Consider the following 23,739-nt stretch of genomic DNA (forward strand, 5'->3'; position numbering starts at 1 on the left):
TAAAGTTATTATTGTTGTTTATTCCGTAAATATTGTTATTGAATAAAGTGAACTAAATCCAATAAACTAAGAAAACTCTGATTATAGTATGATTACTTGAACTATATGTAGAGACATAAGAGTTGTCCAAGTTCAAGTATATAGTCAAAATGATCTATAGTATAAGGATAAGACTGAGTACCTTATTTTGGAGACACTATGGATGCGGCCCACTTTTGTATATGATATAAACAATGTGATCACTAAAATTGTACATGTGGAGACATGTGAGTGGGGGCGTCCTATGCAATGAGTATTGCATAAGATCGGACCATGAAGAAAATCACTCTCACTTTATAATGTCGTTTACTGTTGAGACTGATTTTCTTTTCATTCGATGACCTAGGTAACTCGATCTTAATCTTGAGCTAACCATGAACTCTTGTTTATTCGGAATTATCCTTAGATTTGCATGGGTGAGAGTGACTCAAGTTCGCCGATTCAATAGACCTCCCATTTTAGGGGTAAGACTGGGTAAATGGCTGGGGACGTGGGGTGCAAGATGTTATTCACTCCTACCCACTTTTAGGGATAGAAGAGAGGTAGTTCCCTTAAGTACTAGGGCCCCACCCTCTCATTGGCCTGAGAGGGGTTCAATTTACTGGTTGGACCACAAACCAATTGTTCATTAGAAGATTAGTGAGACATAAGAAACAATAAGTAACTTTAGGGGTAAAACGGTAAATTGACCCAGCTCTAGTTACAAACAACCTGTGAAGGATCGACTTACTAATCATGGTTATATTAAATGGACAGAAATATATATAGTGAGGGGAGTGCAACTACTAGGCTATAGTAGAATGTCTTAGTAGTTAACGAATGTTGGTTAACAAGGTTAATGAGTTTAACCGGTTAATCTTGGATCGTTGGAGCCCATGTTCTAAAGGTCCATTAGGTCCCTCTGCTAGCTCATATCGGACTAAACCATAGAACAGTGTGACGAGTGAGTTCGAAGTGTTCAAATTCAAATTATGGAGAATGCGCTACATATATACGATATATTTAACTGCATTTTTGTTTTATTTACGAATTAAATAAAAAGAGAGAATATGAGATATTTAAATAAGCTTAATCAAATATGTGTCGGAATTAATTGGGATTGACATTTGAATTAATATTAAATATTAATTAAATAGTTTAATTAATCATTTAATATTACTTTAATTTGAAATTAATAATTCAAATAGATTGTTGAATCAAAATGAAGAAAGTTAAAATGTTGACTTCATTTAATGGAAAAATCCATGTTAGTGGAATTTTGAAGTGTCAAAATTTGGTTTAACCAAACTTGCATGCTTGCCAAATAAACCCCACAAATTTAAGTGGAATTTTGAGTATCAAAATTTGGTGATCTCAAATTTGCATCAACATGCAAACACGAGTCTATAAATAGAAAGATCATAATACATTAAAGTTCTTCTTGTTGGAGAAAAACCTTGAGAAAAACTTTTCACAAACACTCTGTTCATACATACAAAATCCCTCTCAAGTTTAGTCACTCACCAGATTCCACAATCCCGTTCTAAGGCCAGAGGATAGTGGAGAAGACACTAGTGGTGGTTCAAAACCGGTGCGTGAGAAAAAAGAAATTTGAACTACAAAAAATTAGTATTCAAACTCATTAAGTTTTAATATTTATATCATTATGTTAGTGAAAATTTAATACATTGATCTAAAATATTTTCAAATTCTGTCTCCCACATTTGCTTTATTATTATTATTTTTAAAACAAACACTGCCCAACCAACGTGTTATTTTATTTTACAATTTATATTATAAATATTATTCTCACTTTTTTTTTTTTGTTTGTTATGTTTTCCATTTTCTACATTTTTTTTAATTATTATTAAATTAAGTCGAATTTTGAAAGCTGGAGAAAATAATTTACCTATTTTTGTTTTAGAAATTTAAATATATGGTGAAGAAAATCCAAAGGAAACAAATATAAAATTTTTTATTGCGCCACTAAATTTAATATATTTCATAATTTTAAAAAATGTTTAATAGTAAATTATATTTTAAATATTTATGAATTTATTAGACAATAACATGAATTTTTTTATGGGCTAAATTTATAATCTAACTTAATATTAAACATCCAATTTAAAATAATTAATAGGATAAGATGATTAAATGTCCTGTCCCTATATTTTTTAAATAAAGAAATAATAATATATTTAAAAAGAGAGAGAAAATGACAAAAATTTTATGAACATCCGTACAAGATAGACACGAGATTTAGAACATTACAAATGAACCAAAATATGTGTTCATACAAAATTTAATAAATAATTATTGTTAGTCAACGACTATAAATTTATTTTTTTAAAAAATTATTTAAAGATTAAATTTTGTATATATATATATATATATACATGCATGCATGAATAAATTGCATGATGTACATGAAAAATCCATCGAGCATGTTGTTTGTATTGCCCGATTGTTGGCTCTCTCTCGAGAGAAGACGACGACAGGTGATAGTAGATAGGCTACGACGTTTATAAGAATGCTACGTGATTGATGAGTGAGAGAGAGAACATGATCTATATACAGATATGATCTATTCTACGTTTAACAATGGTTAGACGAACATGACTTGCTTTGCTTTGGACTTCTCCAAAATGTCTCATACCAATGAAGTTAGTATTCAGCTGATGTGGGACTTTCATCATCCAACACCTCTCCTCGAACAAAGTGCGCCTCCCTTTAATCGAGGTTCGACTCCTTTCGAGTCTTCATATCAATGGAGTTAGTATTCCTCACTTATAAACCCATGATCATTTAATCGAGGTTCGACTCCTTTCGAGTCTTCATATCAATGGAGTTAGTATTCCTCACTTATAAACTCATGATCATTCTCTAAATTAGTCGACGTGAGACTTTCATCATCTAACAGTTATCGTATTAAATTTTATTGTAATTAATTAAAAATGTATGAGCACTACCAAAATTAAAATAATTATAAAATTAAGGGTCAAAATGTTATTAATTATAAATTGAAGGACCAAAAGATAAAATATATGTAGAACGATATATATGCATAGATGGGGAAGAGATATAAAGGAATTTATCGGCATTGATTAATAGCCGCGAGATGCAAGAGACCGGCATGGCATTAGATTCCATGATTTCCTGTTCTACCCTTTAGCTTCTCGTGTTATGAGCCGTCGGAACTTCCACTTAAGGAAATTCGGTGATAGAAACTAACCATGGTTTGGTTAAGCTCTGGTTAGCTACGGCTCCTCGTGAAGCCTTTAAAAGGCAGCCTCATCAACTTCGTTCTTCACATCCGATTCGATTTCGTGTTGCTTCTTCTCTTCAATCTCTCCCTGCTTGGATGGTTGAATCCATCGCTTTCTTCTCCCATTGTCTTTTGCTCCAGAATTAGCTTCTTGCTTCTTCTTTCTTTCTTCTCCATTTTCGGTTCTCAAGCTTCTGGTTCATCGATATCTCTTTGATCTTTTGTTTTCTGTGAGTTCTCTGTTACTGCTGGATTATGGATGCACCGAACGGAGATTCCGTTTGACGTTGAACCCATGAGAAATGAGAATGAACTTTAACTGACTTCTAAGATGGAGGAATTTGAATATTGAAATAAAATGATTTGTTTGAGTTGGTTTGGTAATCGATCGATCTATTGATCTCAATGAATCTGTTAAAAATAAATGATAGTTGTTTATGATTTGGCGATTCTTTTTTGCTTCTGTGTTCTTAGTGAATTTTGTTTGATCAGGTTGAAAAGAAATGGCGGCAAACGGGAACGCAGAGTTCAGTTTCGCGAAGCATGGATCGGCGAGAAACGGTCTGTCGAAAATTCAGACGCAGAAGAACGGGATCTGTCATGACGACAGTGCGCCGCCTGTCAAGGCGCAGACCATTGATGAACTGCACTCGCTGCAGAGGAAGAAATCGGCCCCAACTACTCCCATTAAAGCCACTGAAGGAGCCTTCGCTGCGCTCTCTGAAGAGGAGAGGCAGAAGCAGCAACTTCAATCCATCAGGTTCTTGCTTTCACGTACTCGACTGACACATGTCGCAACAACCAATCATCCCTCTCATTTCAAAATTCTTCGAAAACGACGCATAATTAATATTTATTTTGAATTGATTAATTGTTTATGCATAATCGGGTCGGGTGAACCGATCAAAGACGGATTCATTTGTGCGGGGGTTTCTTGTTATTTGATTTGTAATATGCAATATTTGTTTGAGCAGCGCTTCATTGGCATCATTGACAAGAGAAACCGGACCAAAATTGGTGAAAGGGGATCCGGCGAGGAAATCAGAAACCGCCAAAGGCCATGCGGTACACCACCACTACCATGCGCCGACAATAAGCGTTAGCGACAGCTCCCTGAAGTTCACCCATGTTCTTTACAATCTCTCCCCAGCAGGTTCGTTTTCTTTTTGTCCGTTTCTCCGTCTCTTTCAATTTTCATTCCATTTCAGGGAAGATCAGATGGTTTCGTCTATTTCAAGGGCCATTCGTTTATCAGTCTGCCCATATTTTAAGGGCCCAATTGGGAATCTGGAACTTGTGCTTGAGACGTTTTTTAACTCAAAATTATTTGTTGCCTTTTTTAAAAGTCAACAGGAACGAACCAAGGGGAAGCTGAATATCTTTGCGCTTTTACTGTATGCAGAACTTTACGAGCAGGCGATAAAGTATGAGAAAGGGTCATTCATCACGTCGACCGGTGCGTTGGCGACTCTTTCTGGTGCGAAAACCGGCCGATCTCCGAGAGATAAAAGAGTTGTCAGAGATGAAACCACCGAGGATGATCTTTGGTGGGGAAAGTGAGTTTCGATCTGCCGTCTTCTTCTTCATCTGTTTACTACTATTTGGGTTCTTTCCCTTTCACGTTAACGGATTATTTGCTTTTAGGGGTTCCCCGAACATTGAAATGGACGAGCATACTTTCATGGTTAACAGAGAAAGGGCTGTTGATTACCTCAACTCATTGGACAAGGTTACTTTTTATTTTTATGTTCATTGATGATCTATTTTTTCTCGGCTTTGATGAATGTTTCTTTGAAACCCTAAAGTCAAAATGATATTAACATACAAATCACGACTTACGACTTATTACTCTTGTAATGGCTCAAGTAGCCTACATTGTCTTGTTTAGATTTTTCCTTTTGTGTTCTTTATGAGATATCACATCGATTGAAAAGCGGAACGAGTGTCAACAAAAACACTAAGCTTAAAGAGGTAGATTGCGAGATCTCATAATATTAGTTGGAGGAGAACGAAACATTCTTTATGATGATGTAAAAACTTTTACCAGTAGATTGCATTTTAAAGACTAAAATGTACGTTTGAAAAGTACAATAGCGGTTGCAACCGTAATCTTTGATGAGCTATTCATTATGACTACAGTTCATCTTTTTGTCCTCGCAGCTGCCATTTTGAATGCTGGCTGTCTTTTTTCTATGTTCAATTTCATTATTGCTTCTGAAGTAACACTGTGATTTGCAGGTGTTTGTGAATGACCAGTTCTTGAATTGGGACCCGGAGAACAGAATCAAAGTCCGTATCGTCTCTGCAAGAGCCTACCATTCACTGTTTATGCACAACATGTAAGTGAGATCACTAAACACTCAATCTTTATCAGCAGTATATGTTTCATCACTTGTCCCTTCCACAAAGGCCCTAAGCCTAAGCCTCCCAGATAAGTCTCCTTAACGTTCATATGTTACATTATCATGGATGAATAAGCCGTAAAAAAAAATGTACAACGGTGTATTAGCTTAGTGTACAATTCGATAACTGGGTCGGTGACAGGTGTATCCGACCCTCTCCTGAAGAGCTGGAGAATTTCGGTACTCCGGACTTCACTATTTACAATGCTGGGCAATTCCCGTGTAATCGTTACACTCACTACATGACATCCTCTACTAGCATAGATATTAATCTTTCTAGGAGGGAAATGGTCATCCTCGGCACTCAATACGCCGGGGAAATGAAGAAAGGTTTATTCAGTGTTATGCATTATCTGATGCCTAAGCGTCAAATCCTCTCCTTACATTCTGGCTGCAACATGGGAAAAGATGGAGATGTTGCCCTCTTCTTTGGACTCTCAGGTATAGTATCATTGGAGCCAAATCAGAATGGCTCCTAAACCTGCCATAACAATATATGCCCTCTTACCCTATACATCCTTAACTCTTGTTTGTTTTATCTTAATCTTAATGGTCATTGCATAATTGTGTTCTGTCTGATTTTGAGGTCCTCAGTACTCGTTGGTTTTGCGTTATTAGGCACTGGAAAGACGACATTGTCGACCGATCATAATAGGTATCTGATTGGGGATGATGAACATTGTTGGGGTGATAATGGTGTGTCAAATATTGAAGGAGGTTGCTATGCCAAATGCATCGATCTCGCTAGAGAAAAGGAGCCAGACATTTGGAATGCCATCATATTTGGAACTGGTAATTTTTTTATCATCCTCTTCTTTGTTTGATTTGGCTAATTTTTTGTACTGATTGCATCGGGATGAGATTGACGAATTTCATGGGTCGTTGGCAGTGCTCGAAAACGTGGTGTTTGATGAACATACCCGAGAAGTTGATTATACCGACAAATCAGTCACAGGTACAAAAACACTTCAAAAGGTTTTATCGGACTTACATTGCTACAAATTACATACTAAACTCGGGTTCTTCCTTACGAGTTCGATTATCTTGTTGCAGAGAACACTAGGGCAGCTTACCCCATTGAATACATTCCAAATGCAAAAATACCATGTGTTGGCCCGCACCCAAAGAATGTGATTTTATTGGCCTGTGATGCATTTGGGGTGCTTCCACCGGTGAGCAAGCTGAGCCTGGCACAGACCATGTATCATTTCATCAGTGGTTACACTGCACTGGTAAATATATACGCCAATCCAACCTTCTTATAATAAGAGTAATGTCTGTATGTAGAATGGAAACATTAAGATAAACAACTGGTCGAATACTACGTTTGTGAATAGGTGGCAGGCACAGAAGACGGTATCAAAGAGCCACAGGCAACGTTCTCAGCTTGTTTCGGGGCTGCTTTTATAATGCTACATCCAACTAAATACGCAGCCATGCTAGCTGAGAAGATGCAGAAGCATGGTGCCACCGGATGGCTCGTCAACACTGGTTGGTCTGGTGGAAGGTACGTATCAATACTCGACACATTAAATACATTCTCTAAAGACCAAAAAGAAAAAACCTATACATATATTTTATCCAACAGGTATGGCCAAGGGAACCGCATTAAGCTACCATACACAAGGAAGATCATCGACGCAATTCACTCTGGCCAGCTTTTAAACGCAACATACAAGAGAACCGAAGTATTCGGGCTCGAAATTCCCATTGAGATGGACGGAGTGCCTTCAGAAATCTTGGACCCCATTAACACTGTGAGTTGGCATTTCTCGATCGAACCAAGTTAAAAGACACGAGTTGCTAATGTATATGGGATGTTGTTTGCAGTGGTCGGACAAGAAAGCGTACAAGGATACATTGCTTCAGCTGGGTGGGTTGTTCAAGAAGAACTTTGAGACATTTACCAACTACAAGATTGGGAAGGATAACAAGCTGACAGATGAGATAGTCGCAGCTGGGCCAAATTTCTAAAGCAGAAGAGTAGAGGAGATGAAGCTTCTGCTACATGCTCTGGTATGGTGCTTTTCATTGGATAAAAATGTTTGTCTTTAGTTTGTGTGTACAAATGGTGTCTGGTACCTTTCGTGTTCTTCACCACCAAATGAGAGTAATATCTCATCCTGTTTATTTACCTTTGTATTTGGGGTTTATATATACAAGTATAAGATCCATTCCTTTTCTATTTATTTAGTGGGCCGAGAATCAAACCATCGAGGCGAGGGGTGTAGATGGGTTGAGTTGGATTGAATTGAGGAAATTTTTTCGACCCGTCTAAAATTTCAACTCAATCCAATCTGAAATTGTTTCCAACTCAATCGATCTGATGCAATTTTAGATTAAAAAAAAAAAAAAATACTCTTAAGAATACTTTAATTTTACAAAGACTTAATTTAAGGAAAACAACCAAAAAAGCATTAGCATGTTACCAGTTATGGTACTACATGGTTGTAATTTAATAATTATTCTAGGAACTTACCACATCTGCCAATTTTCTTATATGTTTAATATCAAAATATTACAATAATATAAATATTTAAAAGATATATTAACTTTATTTCCATAAGAAAAAACTATATTTTATATATATATTTCGTAAGAACGAGAATTTTCTTTCTTAACATATTATTATCAATTCAAATATGGTTCAATTGATAAATATAACAACTATTACATGCTCGATTTATACCAACTCAAAGGCTCAAACGAATAGAGATAGGAACAACCCGAATAGGAGGGTAGGAGGGTGTGGTGTTCGAAAAAGAAAAGCGAATTACAATGGGCAATGTGTATGTAAATTATAACCTCCATTGAAATTGTGGGAGTTGTGGACATTTATTATGTGGACAACATTGTTTCTGACATTTTTTAATATTTTATTGGGCAAATTCCCAAAAAGATTTATTCATTTCACTCAATTATGATAATGATACATGCAAGCCCATTGACTCCAAGCATCCCCTAATCATTGAATTGTTTTTGTACTATTATTATTATTATTATTATTATTATTATTATTTACCATTGCTTTTATGCATTTTATTTTATTTACTATTTTCTCTTCCAAGAATTATATTACAATATTACTTTTGCATTCATTTTTAAAACAAATTTTTGGTCTAAACTTTCATCTATATTGTCTTAAAATCACTTTTAAATTTATAAATTTAATTATTCTAAATTTTGTAGGTAGGTAAATTGATAAATATTTTATAAATTATAAAAATTAAATCATGGTATAATAAAAATTATTAGATTTATGAGATTTTTTATCCGATAGATTAAATAATTACAAATTTAAAGCGACATGTTATTTTTTTCGTTCAATAGTATTTGTACTTTAGAAATTTGAACTTTTAATTTTTTAATCGATAATATATATATTTTAACTAATTGTATGCTTAAATTGGCATAAATTTTTTAAAGATTAAAAAAATTGCCATCTCAATATGTTAGGTCATTTTCTCGTTAATTAATAATCCAATTAAATATAGTGATGATTTAAAATGAATTATTAAATAACCCGCTAATCAATTACTTATTAAATTTAAAACCAAATATCAACGAACACTAAATCTCAAAATTTTATATTTTTTTTAAAATTTTAATTAATATGTATTAGATAGACGTGTTATTTATAATTATTTTGAAGATTTTATGCATTATACAAATTATGAAAACAAAATATCATCGTATTTTAAATTTAAAATTTTAAAAATTCATAATTATATTTAAAAATATAATATTTGAGGTTATAAATTCAATTCATTTTTTTATTAAATTAAAATATGTATAATAAATACAAAATACAAAATGTATATTTTATTTTATTTTTGGATTCTCATCGCCACTTTTTCGCAGAAGTCTAATCGAATTACACCAAGTTAAATGCTAATAATAGAAGGTGAATGGCAATATTGTAATATAAGGTGAAAAATAAGGGTTAATATGGAGCATGGTCGTCAAGTCAAAACGGGAAAACCAGACGGCCACCACTTTTGTTCGAAGTTCGTATCGGACTGGACGTTCGTCTCCGTCCGTACTGTAGCTCTGGAGAAACAATTCTATATTGCCTATCTCTTATTGTCGCCAATTCTTCAATCCTCTGTTCCTCATACTGGACGTTGTTCCTCCATTGTTCGAACCGATCGCCGTTTGATGGGTTCTATCTCGCACGCGATCGGTCCCAAACTCGGATTTCATCACCAGGTATCGCACTGTTCCAATGGACTGTTCGGTTTTAATGGTGATAAGTTTTTGAGTCTGAGTTCGAGGAAGCTTTTTGGAAGAATCTGTGCCTCTGTTGATGTTAGGGATGAACGCAAGAATACAACGATTGATTTTAGTGATCCTGATTGGAAAATGAAGTACCAGGCGGACTTCGAAAAGCGCTTCAGTCTCCCTCACATTACCGACGTATTCGGAGATGCTCTTCCTATTCCTTCTACTTTTTGCCTCAAGATGAGGTGTTGTTCTCTCTGTTTTCCCCCTTCGCTTTTGGTTGTGCTTGGCCTTTTTTCCTTTAGTTTCTGGTTACATGATTCCTTTTGTTTGTTTGTTTGTTTGGTATGAATGTCGATATTTACTATGTGTGTTTGTATGGATTGGAATTGCAGGTCACCACCGGTTTCGGATGCCTTTGCTGGAGGTTATCCGTCAGATGAAGAGTGGCATGGATACGTAAATAATAATGATCGTGTACTTCTCAAGGTATATTTTCTGTCACTGTTATGGTGAAAACATTTTGGAAGTTGATTGGTTGGTCATCATTTATTTCAACACCGTATTGAAGGTTTTTCCTTAATTCGCGAACTATTTCCATTTTCTTTTCACTTTAGTTTCTGCCATATTCTTCCTGATCATTCATTATGTTATGAATAGTAACGAAGCTTAAGCTATTGGATGATCATTTAAGATATATTCTAAACACTCCCTGACATGTAGGCTCTGAATTTTTGTTTGCTACATGTGATACTAGAACTTGTTTTTGAGGCCTGTTTTCACTTTCTAATCTGGGTAACTTGAAAATTTCTCGTCTATATTATAATGACATGCAGTTTTGTTATTGTTTTTGAGAAATTTAGTGAATTTACTCTTTAAGTTTGGTTTTATTGTGCACTGCCCAGGTCATAAATTACTCATCACGTAGTTCCGCCGGTGCCGAGTGCATTGACCCCAATTGTACATGGGTAGAACAATGGTAAAATCTATTCAACTTATAGCCATTAACGATTGTAGGTCATGCTTGCATTGGTATAATTGAGCTGAAAGTTTTAATACTAACCTATTTCCAGAACTGTTGAAGTGATTGTTAATTTTCTAGAACCTTAAAAGACTGCTTGAAGTTCAATTATGGGGTGAACTGAAACTATGGCTAAGAGGGGAAATCACTTGGCAGTATGGACACTATGGGTTATTTAGCTTGTCAAGGGGATCATAGGGCTTCACAAATTTGGAAAAGAATTTCTTGCATATTTTCTTTCTCAAAGTAACTAATGCATTTTGATTCTTATTTACATCCATGCATAATATAACAATTCTAACTTATAGGGTTCATCGTGCTGGGCCTCGAGAGAAAATATATTTTAAACCAGAAGAAGTGAAAGCAGCAATTGTGACTTGTGGAGGTCTCTGTCCTGGCCTTAATGATGTTATCAGACAGGTTATTTTCATTATATCATTATTTTACTTTCGACTTCAAGTGCAAAAGTTATTTTTTTTTTATTTTTTTATTTCATGAACTTAAGCAGATTTCATTTTTAGATGTTATTGCGTCAATTATTTCTAAAAGGATATGCACTCTAGATTTTATTTGTTAGCTTGTTTTGGAAGAGGTTTTCAGCATTTTTTTCTACGTTCTCAAAGAATATGCATTCTTATACAGATTGTAATCACACTTGAAATTTATGGTGTAAAGAAGATAGTTGGGATTCCATTTGGATATCGCGGATTCTCTGACAAAGAACTGACTGAAATGCCGGTAGGTTGCTTATTTTCTATTGAACCACGTGTCTTATAACAGTGCTGCTTTTCACATGACAATGTGGTTGAAAGAGTTGCCTTAGCTGAAGCTGTTTAATTGACTTTTTGGTGGCGTTCATTCCTAGTTGTCCAGAAAGGTGGTTCAGAACATTCATCTTTCTGGTGGAAGTTTGTTAGGAGTTTCGCGTGGAGGTCCTACCATTGACGAAATTGTTGACAGCTTGCAGGTCTGAAACAGACTCTCTTAGTTCGATAATGAAGAGTTTTTTGGGAGTAGTCCATTTGAAAATCATTGAGGCAAATAATTGTCCGTGTTTCAGGAAAGGGGAATTGATTTGCTTTTTGTTTTGGGTGGAAATGGCACACATGCGGGGGCTAATGTGATACACAACGAGGTAGATCATAGCCTCTCTAACTTGACAATTTTGTATACTAGTTTCTCCTGATGTGCAGTGAGTACATTTGTGGATTTTGTTGTTGTACTAATATTGTCTTTTTTTTCATGATCTATTGTTAAGTTTGATTTCTATGTTTGCATTCTAAATTACGCTAGAAAAATTAGTGATAAATTGAGTTTACAACGCAAATTTGCAGTATTTTGGAATGCTCTCACTCTATATGTTTTTTCAATACTTCAAGCTCACCTCACAAGCGTGTCATATACTGGAATCTATCATTCTTCGAGAACATGAATCCAATAGGCATTGTATGATATTGCAGAACCAACTCTAAAGTACATGAATTTAATTAGAATCACTCTCGATCTTTCTTCAGTCTTCACTCCACTTTAATAAAGCGTGGATTTGCATTTAGCGAGAGTTTGATGTTTTTTGTTCCTATTAATATTATTACTTGGTCTTTGATTGTAATGAGACATCTCTGCTTCTTAATAGAAAAGGAAACACCATTTCTGACTTTGTTGAATATTTTATTTTTTGTTTAGTGTCGAAAAAGACGGTTAAAGGTGGCTGTGGTTGGCGTTCCAAAAACTATAGACAATGACATCTTATTGATGGATAAAACTTTTGGTTTTGATACTGCTGTTGAAGAAGCCCAACGAGCAATAAACTCTGCCTACATTGAGGTAACGTGCTTTCTATTGCTGAATCATTACTGCCGTGTTCATGTGCAACTTTCCTTCCTCATTCTGGAAGTTGTCATAATTATGTTTAAAAATCGGTGTAGGCACATAGTGCTTATCATGGAGTTGGCATTGTGAAATTGATGGGTCGCAGCAGTGGTTTTATAGCAATGCAAGCAGCACTTGCTAGTGGGCAGATTGATGTATGCTTGATCCCTGAGGTATGAGTCAAAATATCAATGTAACATTTAGTTTCTATTTACTTGATGCCATACTGATATCACCAATGGTTATTAGGTTCCTTTCCAACTACATGGGCCCCATGGTGTTCTACGCCATTTGAAATATCTCATAGAGACAAAGGGGTCTGCTGTGGTCTGTGTGGCTGAGGGAGCAGGGCAGGTGAGTTGGTATTGTTATTTTTATGAATATTTTAATTTCATGAATTGCACAAACGTTTATGAATCGTTTAATCTCTTTTTTGACTATTTTTATCATAAATGATTAGAGTTAAATACTGATGCTTTGCTTTAATTGCAGAATTTGCTACAAAAAACAAATGCCACCGATGCATCTGGGAACATTATACTGGGTGATATTGGCGTATATATTCAACAAGAGGTTTGTAAATCTACTTCCATGTAGATTAATCATCGTGCTATTTGAGGGAATCTATGATCCCCTTCTTACGTTGGTACATAATACTTGGGAGCTGTACGGCATTTTGCTGCTTGAAATTTTATGTTTTAAAACTGAACTAGGTGGTTCTTCCTTCACCTCGGCTTTGCTCCCCTAGAGGCAAAGAAATTAATTGAATTTGAGTAACCCTATCAACTATCATCCATCTTGCATTTCTCTTTTTTTCTTTCACTCGATAAAGCAGCCAATTCATCGACTCTCATGTAAAGGTTCAAGTTGCACTATCTCGGTAAATAAGTGTTTGTTTGGTTCTTTCTCCTTCCCCTCGTCGACAGTGAGTTTGCTTCTGAGCTTAGTAGCTAAGTAGCTAGTAGTAAGCTATTCAAGGCATGGTAGCTGATCGAGGATGTTTGCTGTGCACTTGGAAACTTGATCTGGATTATTCTGCTGGTGCATTAACATATCTTACCATTTTTTTGGCCTCTTCTTGCAGATGAAGAAATACTTCAAGGAGATCAGTGTTCCAGTTGACGTGAAGTATATTGATCCAACATATATGATCCGTGCATGCCGTGCAAATGCATCTGATGGGATTTTGTGCACCGTATTGGGCCAGAATGCAGTGAGTCCCTTTTCTCTCCTCCCTCCAGGTTCTTCAGGGGGTTTCTTCCACTAATTCTTCCTCGATTACAGGTCCACGGCGCGTTTGCAGGATACAGCGGCATCACAGTAGGAATCTGCAACACACACTACGTGTATCTTCCCATTCCAGAAGTGATTTCGTATGCCAGGATGTTGGACCCGAATAGCCGAATGTGGCATCGATGTCTAACTTCAACAGGTCAACCAGATTTTATGTAATCATCATCATCTTCATTCAATTTATATGCAAGAGAAACCGAGGGAGCAGGCAGGCAGGTAGCTTCGGTTTCTTTGTTTTTTATTAATTTATGCCAATGGTTTTGGTAAAATAAATAATGCAGTGGCAGTGAGAAATTGTCAAGTGTATAGCAGCACATTAGTACTTGAGATGATTCATTGATTAATAAAGGGTATATGGAGGAGAAAGAAACCAAGTTCTTGCGTCATTTTATTGATCTTGCAGCAATGCAATTGCAAATTATGAAGACTGATCTTTTATACAAAAACATATAGATTTGTGAGTCAATCATGTTTTGATTTAGTTTATCTTACAAAGAATCAGTTTATTGCTTGCACTCTTGAATGCTGTATATCTAGCGGTATGATGTGTTTGGAAAGTCCATCGAACACGTTGCCTACATTATCCTATTGTTGGCTTTCTCGCTCTCTTGAGAGAAGAGACGACAACATTACAATACTTGGTTGATCCTTGTTATATATATATAGTAATGACATTTTAAAAATTTAGTGACAGAATGATATTCAACCCGAACTTGCGCCTAAAGGTGTAAATTTTCTAAATTTAAATTTATATTTAGGTAAGAAACTTAAACTTGTGCATTTATCTATTAAATTATACTATATAACTATACAAAATTAAGCCGCTTATAAATTTAGGGTTGAATTATCGATCGAAATTTTCCGTTAGGGTATATAAGTAATATTGGAATGAATTTTTGTTTGTAACAAAGAGCAATTAAATAAATTGGCACCAAACAAAGCTATGATTTGGTACAAATTAAATTGAATTTAATATGACAACAAAATAAAAGGTGGACTATTCTAGAAAAATAATAATCCTCCAAAGACCGTATTTGGAAATTCAAAAATTCAATGGAAATTCAAAAAATAAAAGGTGGGCCAAGACAAGAATCTGGGCTGGGACACTATATAGGGTTCTCATCAGGCCATTCAGCCCTACTCCTACTCTCCACCGCTTCACCGATTCCTCTCTCCCGCCATGGCCATGGAGCTCTCTGCATCCCGAGCCATTTCTAACCTACCCGTTTTCTCTACTGTTCTCGCCGGAAACCCGCAGCTCCGTCCGAGGCACGCTCTTCCTCTCAGAATCGCCATATTCTCCCGCTCTACTCGTAGCCTTCACTTCCGTATGTTCTCCATTCATTGCATTCTCAGTGTGCCTTTGAAAACTTTCCCTTAGGTTGTATTGGGGTGTTCTCTACTTTTTAGTTGAATTTCTGTGTGTCGTTTGTGGTTTTTCATTTTCTTGATTGCTTGCTTTATGCTGTTCTTTGCTTTGCCTGCACTGTTCTTTATCGATTCTTCTGGTATAACGATGAGCTGATTAGCAATTTCGTTTGGATGTTGGGGGAATGTTACATGCATGTGAATTTTGAGGAGTTTTCTTTTTCTGAATTCGTTCCTAGGATGTCGTCCTTTTTTTGTTTCGTTGCCAAGAGCAGCAGCCTCTGATGATTCAAATGGGTATCGACCATTCATTACTGAAGAACGGGATGGTGCGATAATCTTGGAAGATTCTCCTGCTGAGAAGCTCCCATCCGACGAAATGGCGTCATCAGAAGAACCAGTTGAGGGTGCGCAAGAACAGACGTTCGATTTATGGAACGGTCTTCAAGTAAGGACTTATATTGAAGCCATGTGAATTGTAGTTTATCATGAATTTTTTCAATATAAATGTGTTAAATCCGTAAGTAAAATGCTTAAAGCCGTCTCCTAGTTTTTTTTTTAAAAAAATTCAACAACAGAATGATTTAACTTCAAAGCTACTTGGTTTTTGAATATGTTGGTTGTTTATTTATTTATTTGCTTCCAACATCTTCCCGTGGCTTAGGCTATGGCTAGATCCCACTGTTCAATGCCTTTTGTATCTTTGACAATTGTGTATGTGTGTGTCATTACTTGAGTAATCGGGGTTTTCTTTTATTACAATTTTTGGATGGCTTCTGCCATTTTATTAATAATAAAATAGAAATGTTTTGGGTTTTTTCCTTCTACTTTTTCAGAGTTAGTTGCAGTGATGATATCATCAAACTTGATAGCATATACCAGTGCTACATGATAGGTCGACAATTATGTTGTTGTCGACCTGAGCGGTTAATCGAGCAACCTAACTTCACTTGCTGGTTTTTCATCGTTGAATTTCTTTATCTTCAAAATTTGAAACTTTTGTTTTGTTGATTTTTCCCTATTTGCATGAATTGTGTCTTAATGTGCTCTGAGGGTTCTGATAGATTCATATAATTTGCCTCTGAGGAACAAGTTTCTCATATTGTGTCTTAAATGTACTGAGGTTTTCATTTTCCGTTGCGATTACTTTTGCTTGCAGTTCGAGTCTGTTGATGTATACAATCTTATCCTATATGGTGCTGGTGCTTTTTTGGGCCTTTGGTTGGTTTCAGCCATTGTTGGTGCTATAGATTCCATCCCCGTGGTGAGTAGTTTTTACATTACTCTCTGTTAGAGTCTGTATTTCCTTAGAACTGCAATTTTAGGGGGTCCATTGGTAAAGTTCTTTTTCATATGAATTTTTAACCGTCGAGTCTTGTAATCTAGGTTCCTAAGCTGTTGGAAGTTGTGGGGCTTGGTTACACAGTGTGGTTCACAGCTCGCTATTTGTTATTGAAGGTAGTTGCTTAAATTGGTTTGTTTTGAAATCCTGCATTTCCTCCAAATGTGTGATAAATGAGCTAATTTCTCTTGTTTTCGACCTTTCAGGAAAGTAGAGATGAATTGGCTGCTAAGGTTGACGAGTTAAAGGACCAGGTTGTTGGTTCGGATTGACGTCGGATTTGGTTGGAAAATTTTTCCTTTTATACTTCTTATTAGGTTGTTAGTTATCTTTGCATAGATATATTTACATCCTCTTGAATGGAAATAAGCGAATATTGCATTGATTGAGTACTGTTTTGTTTGTTTAATAGGAAAGAGAACGAGAATGATTGTAAATCTTTCACATGTTCAATAACACAGAGTAGGCTTTTATGCAATGGGAATAGGGGATGAGATTGATGGATTTTTCTTTTAGGAGATGGGATTTCTTATGGAGATGCTTGTTTACTATTGAGGTGGTGGAGGTAGGCAATATTCTAAGTTCATTTATTTTGTGTGTAAACCATGAACTTGTTGAGTAATGTCTTGACATGGTTGGAGAGAAGGTCGAAATTCTAATGTTGGTCCCTTGTTTTTGGAAGGTTTAATCGGTTGGTCGAGTCGCGATGGCTTCGGGAGTAAAAGTATTCGGGCTTCTATGAAACCATTTAGATTTTATAAGTTGGGTTTGTTTTCTCACCATTTCTTTTCATGTTTTCATTTCATTTTTTAAGGAAATATATGAGTTTTATTAAAACTTTGAAGGGAGAGAAAATCTTCACTCTTTAGGAGACTCCTCTAAAACAATCAAAGTATCGGGAAAAAGATGGAAAGCAGTCGAACAAACCTCTTCCTCTGTTTCCCTTTTGACCAAATCTCTTACCCCTTGTTGTCGGTTTGTTCTTCATATGTTGAATTTTATTTGCTTTCTTCTGTGGTTCTTTCCGAATTTGCTCTACATTTTTAACTTCAGGGCGTACATGAACATTATTAGCCACTGAATGCTTATTCCTGCCCCTCGTTTAATAGACAAATGAGCAAACTAAAAGGCAGCAAAGCAGCGTTTCTCCTCATCCTTTTTCTTTACCCCTTTTTTACATATATGTTGAAATACTAAAATAATATCAATGAATATTCGCGGTTAAAAACGCGATTTTTTTTTTATTTTTTTTGGACGTTCGATCCCACTTTTATTTTTCATAGCTTTCTCTGAAATTTATAAAAGAAAGATGTTCCTTATCTCAGAAAATAGCTTCATTAACATATTCCTAAGATCCAAATTGAGATGCAGAAATTGAAACTTGATAGAAACCCAAAAGAATGATTATTATTATTATTAGGCCATCTGACAGATTATCCACACTAGAAGTCCATATTTAAATATTATAATAATCAATGCAAAAAGTACACATAAAAAAGAGACTCCAAGACATCAAACAAAAATCATGCCCCTTCTGCATAGATTCTTGATCTATAAAAAAAACTTGGAATAAATTTGAGGTTTTATTTTAACACAAACACCCAATTGGTTGAAGAGTCCAACAACGCTTTCCCTATTCACTATGAACATTTTACATTAGGAAACGAAACCCAAATAATCCAAAGGAGATGAAAGTCGGGGAAAATCTTAGTGTCTAAATCAAGGCGGCGCACACAAGCTGGGGTTCACGAAGACCAGCCTTCGCAAACTCTGCAAGAACACTAGCTAAGGTTGCACTCAAAAAAAAAAAAAAGGCAAGGTCTGACCATTCTCACTCAGTTGTGCAAGGATTTATTGCAACTGCTCATCCAAACCCATGCCAATGAGGCAATCAGCTCAGCTTCATCAGAAACTACATGTTCCACTGTGCGTAAGGTCTTGTCATCAACCTCAGACCAATGCTCCCAAAGGAAGATTCTACAAGGACCCCTCTAAATGAAACCATATAAATGGCTATTTCCTTCATCCGATCCGATCCGCCAACAATATTTGTCATTCAACTGGAAACTTCACTTTAAGCATAAGCTCTCATGGCTTCGCCTTAATTAGCCGAGTTTGGGACTCCTCTCCCAACCATTCTCAACATTTAGATTCTAATACGAAAGCATTTCCTTATAAAATGTTGAAATTTGAAATCATCCCTATTCAAGATTTCATGATAGACAAGCAAGTGATGAGAAATCAACCAGAATCAAAATCTACATATTCAAAATTACAGTACACATTAGAAGCACATCTCAATCAGAAGCTGACATTCCAAGCAGAAACTTAGCCCGTGGTGACTACTAATCAAGAGGCATTCCAAACATTTTGTTGATATCATCCATGGCCTCTTTAGTAAACACTGTTGGCTCAAACAAATCACAGTCTCTTGGTTTTCTTGATGACTTTACAGGTGGCTGAGCCTGTGCAGGCTGCTCTAGATCATCATCAACAAGTATTGAGAACCCACCAAAATTATTCTGCACTTCTGGTGGATTTTCATGCTTCTTGGATCTCCTACTCCTAACAAATTCTATGGGCTTTCCAAACATGTTGTTGATATCATCCATGGCTTCTTTCAGGTTAACTGTTGGCTCTACCAAGCCATGGTGGCAGATGTTTTCCACCTCTGGCTCATTTGAAATGGCAGTACCAACAAACCTACAAACAACTGTATCTTCTCTAAACTTCGCTTCAATAGGATCTTGTACATCAGAATCGTCGTCATTGACATTTTCAGGATTGTACACACAAGGAAACACGAATGCTTTTGAACCTGATGCCGATGCCGTAGAACTTCCTACGACATATCGTGATTCGCTCAACTTTGATCCATCCTTTTCGTAACTTGTGTTGCCAAGCTCGCCACCCGCTTCATCGTCCACAAAAATCATCAAAGGCGGTTGTTCGAGCTGGCATGGTTCGGTCATACTACCGTGCTGTGGCATCTGCTTTTCTAGTTCAGGTTTCTTATCAAGATTCTCATCAGCAAACACCTCAAACCCACCATTTAAGTTGCAATGGCTTCTATGTGATCTCCTACCTATAGTTGCCATCTCTATTGGTTCAGAAAACATACTATTTATTGCATTCATTGCCTCTTTCATATTCACAGTTGGTTCCACCAAACCGTGGTGACAAGCATCTTCTGCTACAGATTTCCCATAAATAGCATTATCTACAAATTTCGCAACGACGGTGTCGTCGCTCCTAAGCATCCTGGCTTCAGCTGCTGAATCTTGAGGCATCTTCTCAGTCCCATTCTGAAAAATTCCTTTGTTTTGATCCTCATTATTGTTCACCACGGCATCACCTTGATTAGAAGTGCTTTTGTCAGACAGATGCCTCCTTGAAGTTTTTCCATGCTGATGCTGCAGGATGTCTGTTGTTCCTTAGAAAGCTAACTGAATTTTCTCAACAAGAGACAGAAAGTAGAGTGAGACAGAAAGTAGAGTGCATAATTACAAAAGGCTCACCTGGACTTTCTTATAATTGTGTTTTTTCATGCGACGAAGAAACTGCTCATATGACCTTTGTAATTCATCAATAGGTTCAGCAAGCCTGTACAACAACCAAAACATGTTTTTCCATCTTAACTTCTTGACACTAACAGCAGCTACTTCAATAGAAGATTTAATGATATTGATGCAGATATGAAAGTTAACTACAAAAATGATAGAAGACAGCCATGAGAATGATAAAATGTAATATGTGGGTAGAATTCACAAAATAGAATAATCTTATCCACAGAGGAAAAGGCAAAAGGTTGAGAACAAAGATAATTTTGACCAGCAAATCATGCAAATCATGACCGTATTTACTTAAAAATCTCATCAGAAATGATCCCTTGCCGGGAAATGACCTATCCCAATAGAAAAATCTCAATTCGTTGGGCCTTTCGATACAATCAAATAGGCCCCAAGGGCCTCCTCTATCTACTGCGGGTCAATGACTTCTTCTCCTTCTTGTTCTTCAAACTTCGATTCGTAGAGAAAAATTTCTTATCAACCATAGAACAAGATCTATTTTGTATTATATCTAAGGGATTCCTGGGTTCAAATCGAAGAAGCAATGTCATTCGATTATGCCTATATGAATTTTTCTGTCTCAGTTAAGCCTCATTGATTTAACAGATTTAGTCTCTACCTTGTTTCAGATGATTTCCTCGTGAGACTATCAACTAGTATTACCCTTAGCCAAGGCTATACAAGTTTACGAATTGTCCCGGCTTTCTTTTCTTTCAAGAGATTCGATTTTCGCAATGGGCACGGATAATGAAACTAAAGTACTATGATTATTGAATTATAAAGTGTTATCATAATGTTTTGAAGAAAGATAAAAGCACAAAAATATTTAGATATCATTCTCAAGTACCTCAAATTCTCTGGCAAAACCACACATAATCCATTTACTATTCTGTCTCAAACACGCATTTCTAAATCATCAATTCTCAATAGACAATGAATAAAAACATAGCTAACTCATTTGAATTTGGTTCAGAGTGTTAGACGAACACGACTCTCTACAATGGTATGATATTGTCCACTTTGAGCATAAGCTCTCATGGCTTTGCTTTGGGCTTCCCAAAAGGCCTCAAACCAATGGAGAGTGTATTCTTAGATTATAAACCCATGACCATTCCCTAAATTAACCGATGTGGGACTTTCATCATCCAACACAGAGAACAGGAGCCAATAGCACAAAAGTATACATATTAATCATAATATAAAGCCACACATAGGCGTATAGAAGAACAAGACATGAAATAAAAATGAATTCAAACTTCCAAATAAAAAACTTACTTCTGCACTCCAAAGTGGTACATTTTCTCAGCATCATCAAACTTCTTAAGCTTCTCATAGTACAGGGCGTATGCTTGGTAGAACAAAGAAGATTTACTCCCAATCCGTTTCTCTTCCATGGTTTTCAAGAGCGCTCTTGGATCATCCACATAGTCCATCTGATTATCAGGTTTGAATCCCAAAATCAACCATTATAAGCTATAAACATCAAACTCTAACTTCACTATTTTTCAAAAGAAAAAAAAAAAAAAAGGAGAAAAATCTCATTGATATGATGAAAAAAAATAATAATAATTCAAAGATACAAACTCCGAAAGGAAGTGAAAAAGAAAAAAAAGAAAAAAAAAAAAACAACCGAGATGAATTAACAAGTTACCAACTGCAACCAAACGCGAAGATACCGCAAATCGTTCCTATAACGCCGATCGGACTCGAACTTCTCGGTGCATTTCTGCAAGAATCGAGGAAGCTTATCGTTCAAAACGTGAGTAGGCAAGGAGTCTTTCATTTTCCGAATCCCTCTGCAAGAAAATGGCAAGGAATAAGGTGTGAGAGACAAAGAAGAAGCAGAGAAATGGGAGTGTGATTTTTTGAGGGTATACCGAAGCCATGGAAGCAGAGGGTCTTTGCCAGAGTATGACTTAATGTCTGAAATCAACGAAGAGAACAGGTCGTTGCCGGCCATGGCCATTAGGCATACACTGTGAAGCAGAGCAATGAGCAGAGATGAAAATGGCGGTACAACAAAATCAAATTGATTCGTTACCTTCCCTTTCCCTTCTGAATTGATTTCCTGGACCCGCTCTGGCCATGGCCCATGCTTGAGGTGGACGAGAAGCAAAGGAAATTGGGCTCAAGAGTCATGGACTAGGCCCATCTCTCCGCCCTTTTGCGACAAATTCGAACTAATTTGACCGTTTGAATATTTATGTCCGGTAAAATCTTAATTTTTTTTTTTTTATTTAGTCTAAAAAATGTCTTGAATGAACATCGGCCGCATGCTTAACACATACAAGTCAGACGAAAAGTGGTGTCTCCAATAGCAGACGGGTGAGTAGCACATAAGAAGCCGCCCTTGGAAGGGGGACAACAACTGCTAAACCCCGTACGTTGAGAAGCAAAAGGAGGAATCCACTCGAGGAGGGTGCGTCTGATTAGCTAGTTGGTGAGGCAATAGCTTACCAAGGCAATGATACGTAACTGGTCCGAGAGAATGATTAGTCACACTAGGACTAGAGACACGGTCTAGACTCCTACGGGAAGCAACAATGAGAAATTTTTCGCAATAGACGAAATTCTAATGAAATAATGACGCGCGAAATTAAAAGTTTAGATATCTATCCGACATTTTTTAAATTTATTAATAACTTAAATTGTAATAGAGTGGATGGTTAATATTTTATATATATATATTCTCTATTTTCTCTCCAAATTTTAAAATTAAAAAATTATTTATAAAAAAAAAACCATTAGAATGGTAAAATAATTTCATCACACGTGCTACAATAGCCGGACAAAGGGTCGTGATTCCGCGAAGGTGAGCTAACTCCAAAAATCCGTCTACAGTTTGGATTGTAGGCTACAACTCGCCTACATGAAGTCAAAATCGCTAGTAATCGCCGGTTAGCCATACGACGGTAAATTCATTCTCGGTCTTGTACACACAGCCCGTCACACTATGAGAGTTGGCCATGCTCGAAGTTGTTACTTTAACCACTCGTTATTAATAGTTTATATTAAATATATATCTATTTTACCCTCAACTTTAATAATGAGTTATTAATAGTTTATATTAAATTATAAAGAAAGTAAAATTCACTTTATAACTAATAAATTGTTATTTTTCAAATCATCTACAACAGGTAGAGGTCACATATATTTTAAAAAGTTGCAAAAATTAAATTAATTAAAGTAAAAAAAAAATTAATTTACAAAAATAAACCAAAAATATCTGTGATATTTAATTTACCCTATATTTTTTATAGGGTCCTAGGGTTAGATATACATATATTCGTAGCAAAATATCGAAAGATTGAAAGACCTATAAAACGTTCAAACACAACTAGGTGATTACGACAAGACCATATCACAAAGAT

The 23,739-nt window shown here is 36.0% G+C and overlaps 4 protein-coding genes and 1 non-coding gene across 5 annotated transcripts; 4 read left to right on the top strand and 1 right to left on the bottom strand.

Moving 5' to 3' along the window:
* The first annotated feature begins 3,321 nt into the window (after positions 1-3,321).
* Positions 3,322-7,874, top strand: LOC111482814 (phosphoenolpyruvate carboxykinase (ATP)-like). Its single transcript, XM_023128785.1, has 13 exons — positions 3,322-3,513; positions 3,776-4,043; positions 4,258-4,436; positions 4,686-4,839; positions 4,928-5,012; positions 5,522-5,622; positions 5,828-6,126; positions 6,304-6,477; positions 6,575-6,640; positions 6,739-6,917; positions 7,023-7,192; positions 7,274-7,442; positions 7,516-7,874. The coding sequence occupies exons 2-13, from the start codon at positions 3,787-3,789 to the stop codon at positions 7,657-7,659; spliced, it is 1,977 nt and encodes a 658-aa protein (XP_022984553.1). The 5' UTR covers positions 3,322-3,513; positions 3,776-3,786; the 3' UTR covers positions 7,660-7,874.
* On the top strand, positions 3,808-14,475 carry LOC111482815 (ATP-dependent 6-phosphofructokinase 5, chloroplastic-like). Its single transcript, XM_023128787.1, has 14 exons — positions 3,808-3,814; positions 9,627-10,151; positions 10,302-10,395; positions 10,812-10,885; positions 11,236-11,347; positions 11,570-11,665; positions 11,793-11,894; positions 11,988-12,062; positions 12,611-12,751; positions 12,853-12,969; positions 13,046-13,150; positions 13,289-13,369; positions 13,881-14,009; positions 14,081-14,475. The coding sequence occupies exons 2-14, from the start codon at positions 9,634-9,636 to the stop codon at positions 14,246-14,248; spliced, it is 1,812 nt and encodes a 603-aa protein (XP_022984555.1). The 5' UTR covers positions 3,808-3,814; positions 9,627-9,633; the 3' UTR covers positions 14,249-14,475.
* A 752-nt stretch (positions 14,476-15,227) lies between these two features.
* On the top strand, positions 15,228-17,285 carry LOC111482819 (protein CURVATURE THYLAKOID 1D, chloroplastic-like). The gene is made up of 5 exons (XM_023128792.1): positions 15,228-15,417; positions 15,697-15,905; positions 16,617-16,721; positions 16,844-16,915; positions 17,006-17,285. The coding sequence occupies exons 1-5, from the start codon at positions 15,270-15,272 to the stop codon at positions 17,069-17,071; spliced, it is 600 nt and encodes a 199-aa protein (XP_022984560.1). The 5' UTR covers positions 15,228-15,269; the 3' UTR covers positions 17,072-17,285.
* Positions 16,300-16,396, top strand: LOC111483522. Its single transcript, XR_002718386.1, has one exon. It is a non-coding gene; the product is annotated as a small nucleolar RNA snoR128 (small nucleolar RNA).
* A 1,702-nt stretch (positions 17,286-18,987) lies between the features above and the next one.
* Positions 18,988-22,396, bottom strand: LOC111482816. Its single transcript, XM_023128788.1, has 5 exons — positions 22,246-22,396; positions 22,020-22,164; positions 21,644-21,801; positions 20,318-20,402; positions 18,988-20,212 (listed from the first exon to the last, which is right to left on the bottom strand). Exons 1-5 carry the CDS (start codon positions 22,332-22,334, stop codon positions 19,145-19,147), a joined length of 1,545 nt encoding a protein of 514 aa, XP_022984556.1. The 5' UTR covers positions 22,335-22,396; the 3' UTR covers positions 18,988-19,144.
* Between the last annotated feature and the right edge of the window lie 1,343 nt (positions 22,397-23,739).

The sequence above is a fragment of the Cucurbita maxima genome, unplaced genomic scaffold, assembly GCF_002738345.1.
Source record: "Cucurbita maxima cultivar Rimu unplaced genomic scaffold, Cmax_1.0 Cma_Scf00008, whole genome shotgun sequence".
Lineage (NCBI taxonomy): Eukaryota > Viridiplantae > Streptophyta > Magnoliopsida > Cucurbitales > Cucurbitaceae > Cucurbita > Cucurbita maxima.

Excerpts from the sequence above, each read along its gene's own strand:
- LOC111482814 (XM_023128785.1), top strand. The coding sequence starts at position 3,787 with ATGGCGGCAAACGGGAACGCAGAGTTCAGTTTCGCGAAGCATGGATCG. Across the intron at positions 4,044-4,257 it reads CAGCAACTTCAATCCATCAG|CGCTTCATTGGCATCATTGA; the intron begins GTTCTTGCTTTC and ends TTGTTTGAGCAG. Across the intron at positions 6,478-6,574 it reads TGCCATCATATTTGGAACTG|TGCTCGAAAACGTGGTGTTT; the intron begins GTAATTTTTTTA and ends GGTCGTTGGCAG.
- LOC111482815 (XM_023128787.1), top strand. The coding sequence starts at position 9,634 with ATGGAGCATGGTCGTCAAGTCAAAACGGGAAAACCAGACGGCCACCAC. Across the intron at positions 10,396-10,811 it reads ATGATCGTGTACTTCTCAAG|GTCATAAATTACTCATCACG; the intron begins GTATATTTTCTG and ends TGCACTGCCCAG. Across the intron at positions 10,886-11,235 it reads TGTACATGGGTAGAACAATG|GGTTCATCGTGCTGGGCCTC; the intron begins GTAAAATCTATT and ends TCTAACTTATAG.
- LOC111482819 (XM_023128792.1), top strand. The coding sequence starts at position 15,270 with ATGGCCATGGAGCTCTCTGCATCCCGAGCCATTTCTAACCTACCCGTT. Across the intron at positions 15,906-16,616 it reads ATTTATGGAACGGTCTTCAA|TTCGAGTCTGTTGATGTATA; the intron begins GTAAGGACTTAT and ends TTTTGCTTGCAG. Across the intron at positions 16,722-16,843 it reads CTATAGATTCCATCCCCGTG|GTTCCTAAGCTGTTGGAAGT; the intron begins GTGAGTAGTTTT and ends CTTGTAATCTAG.
- LOC111482816 (XM_023128788.1), bottom strand. The coding sequence starts at position 22,334 with ATGGCCATGGCCGGCAACGACCTGTTCTCTTCGTTGATTTCAGACATT. Across the intron at positions 22,165-22,245 it reads CCTCTGCTTCCATGGCTTCG|AGGGATTCGGAAAATGAAAG; the intron begins GTATACCCTCAA and ends ATTTTCTTGCAG. Across the intron at positions 21,802-22,019 it reads TTCGCGTTTGGTTGCAGTTG|ATGGACTATGTGGATGATCC; the intron begins GTAACTTGTTAA and ends CCTGATAATCAG.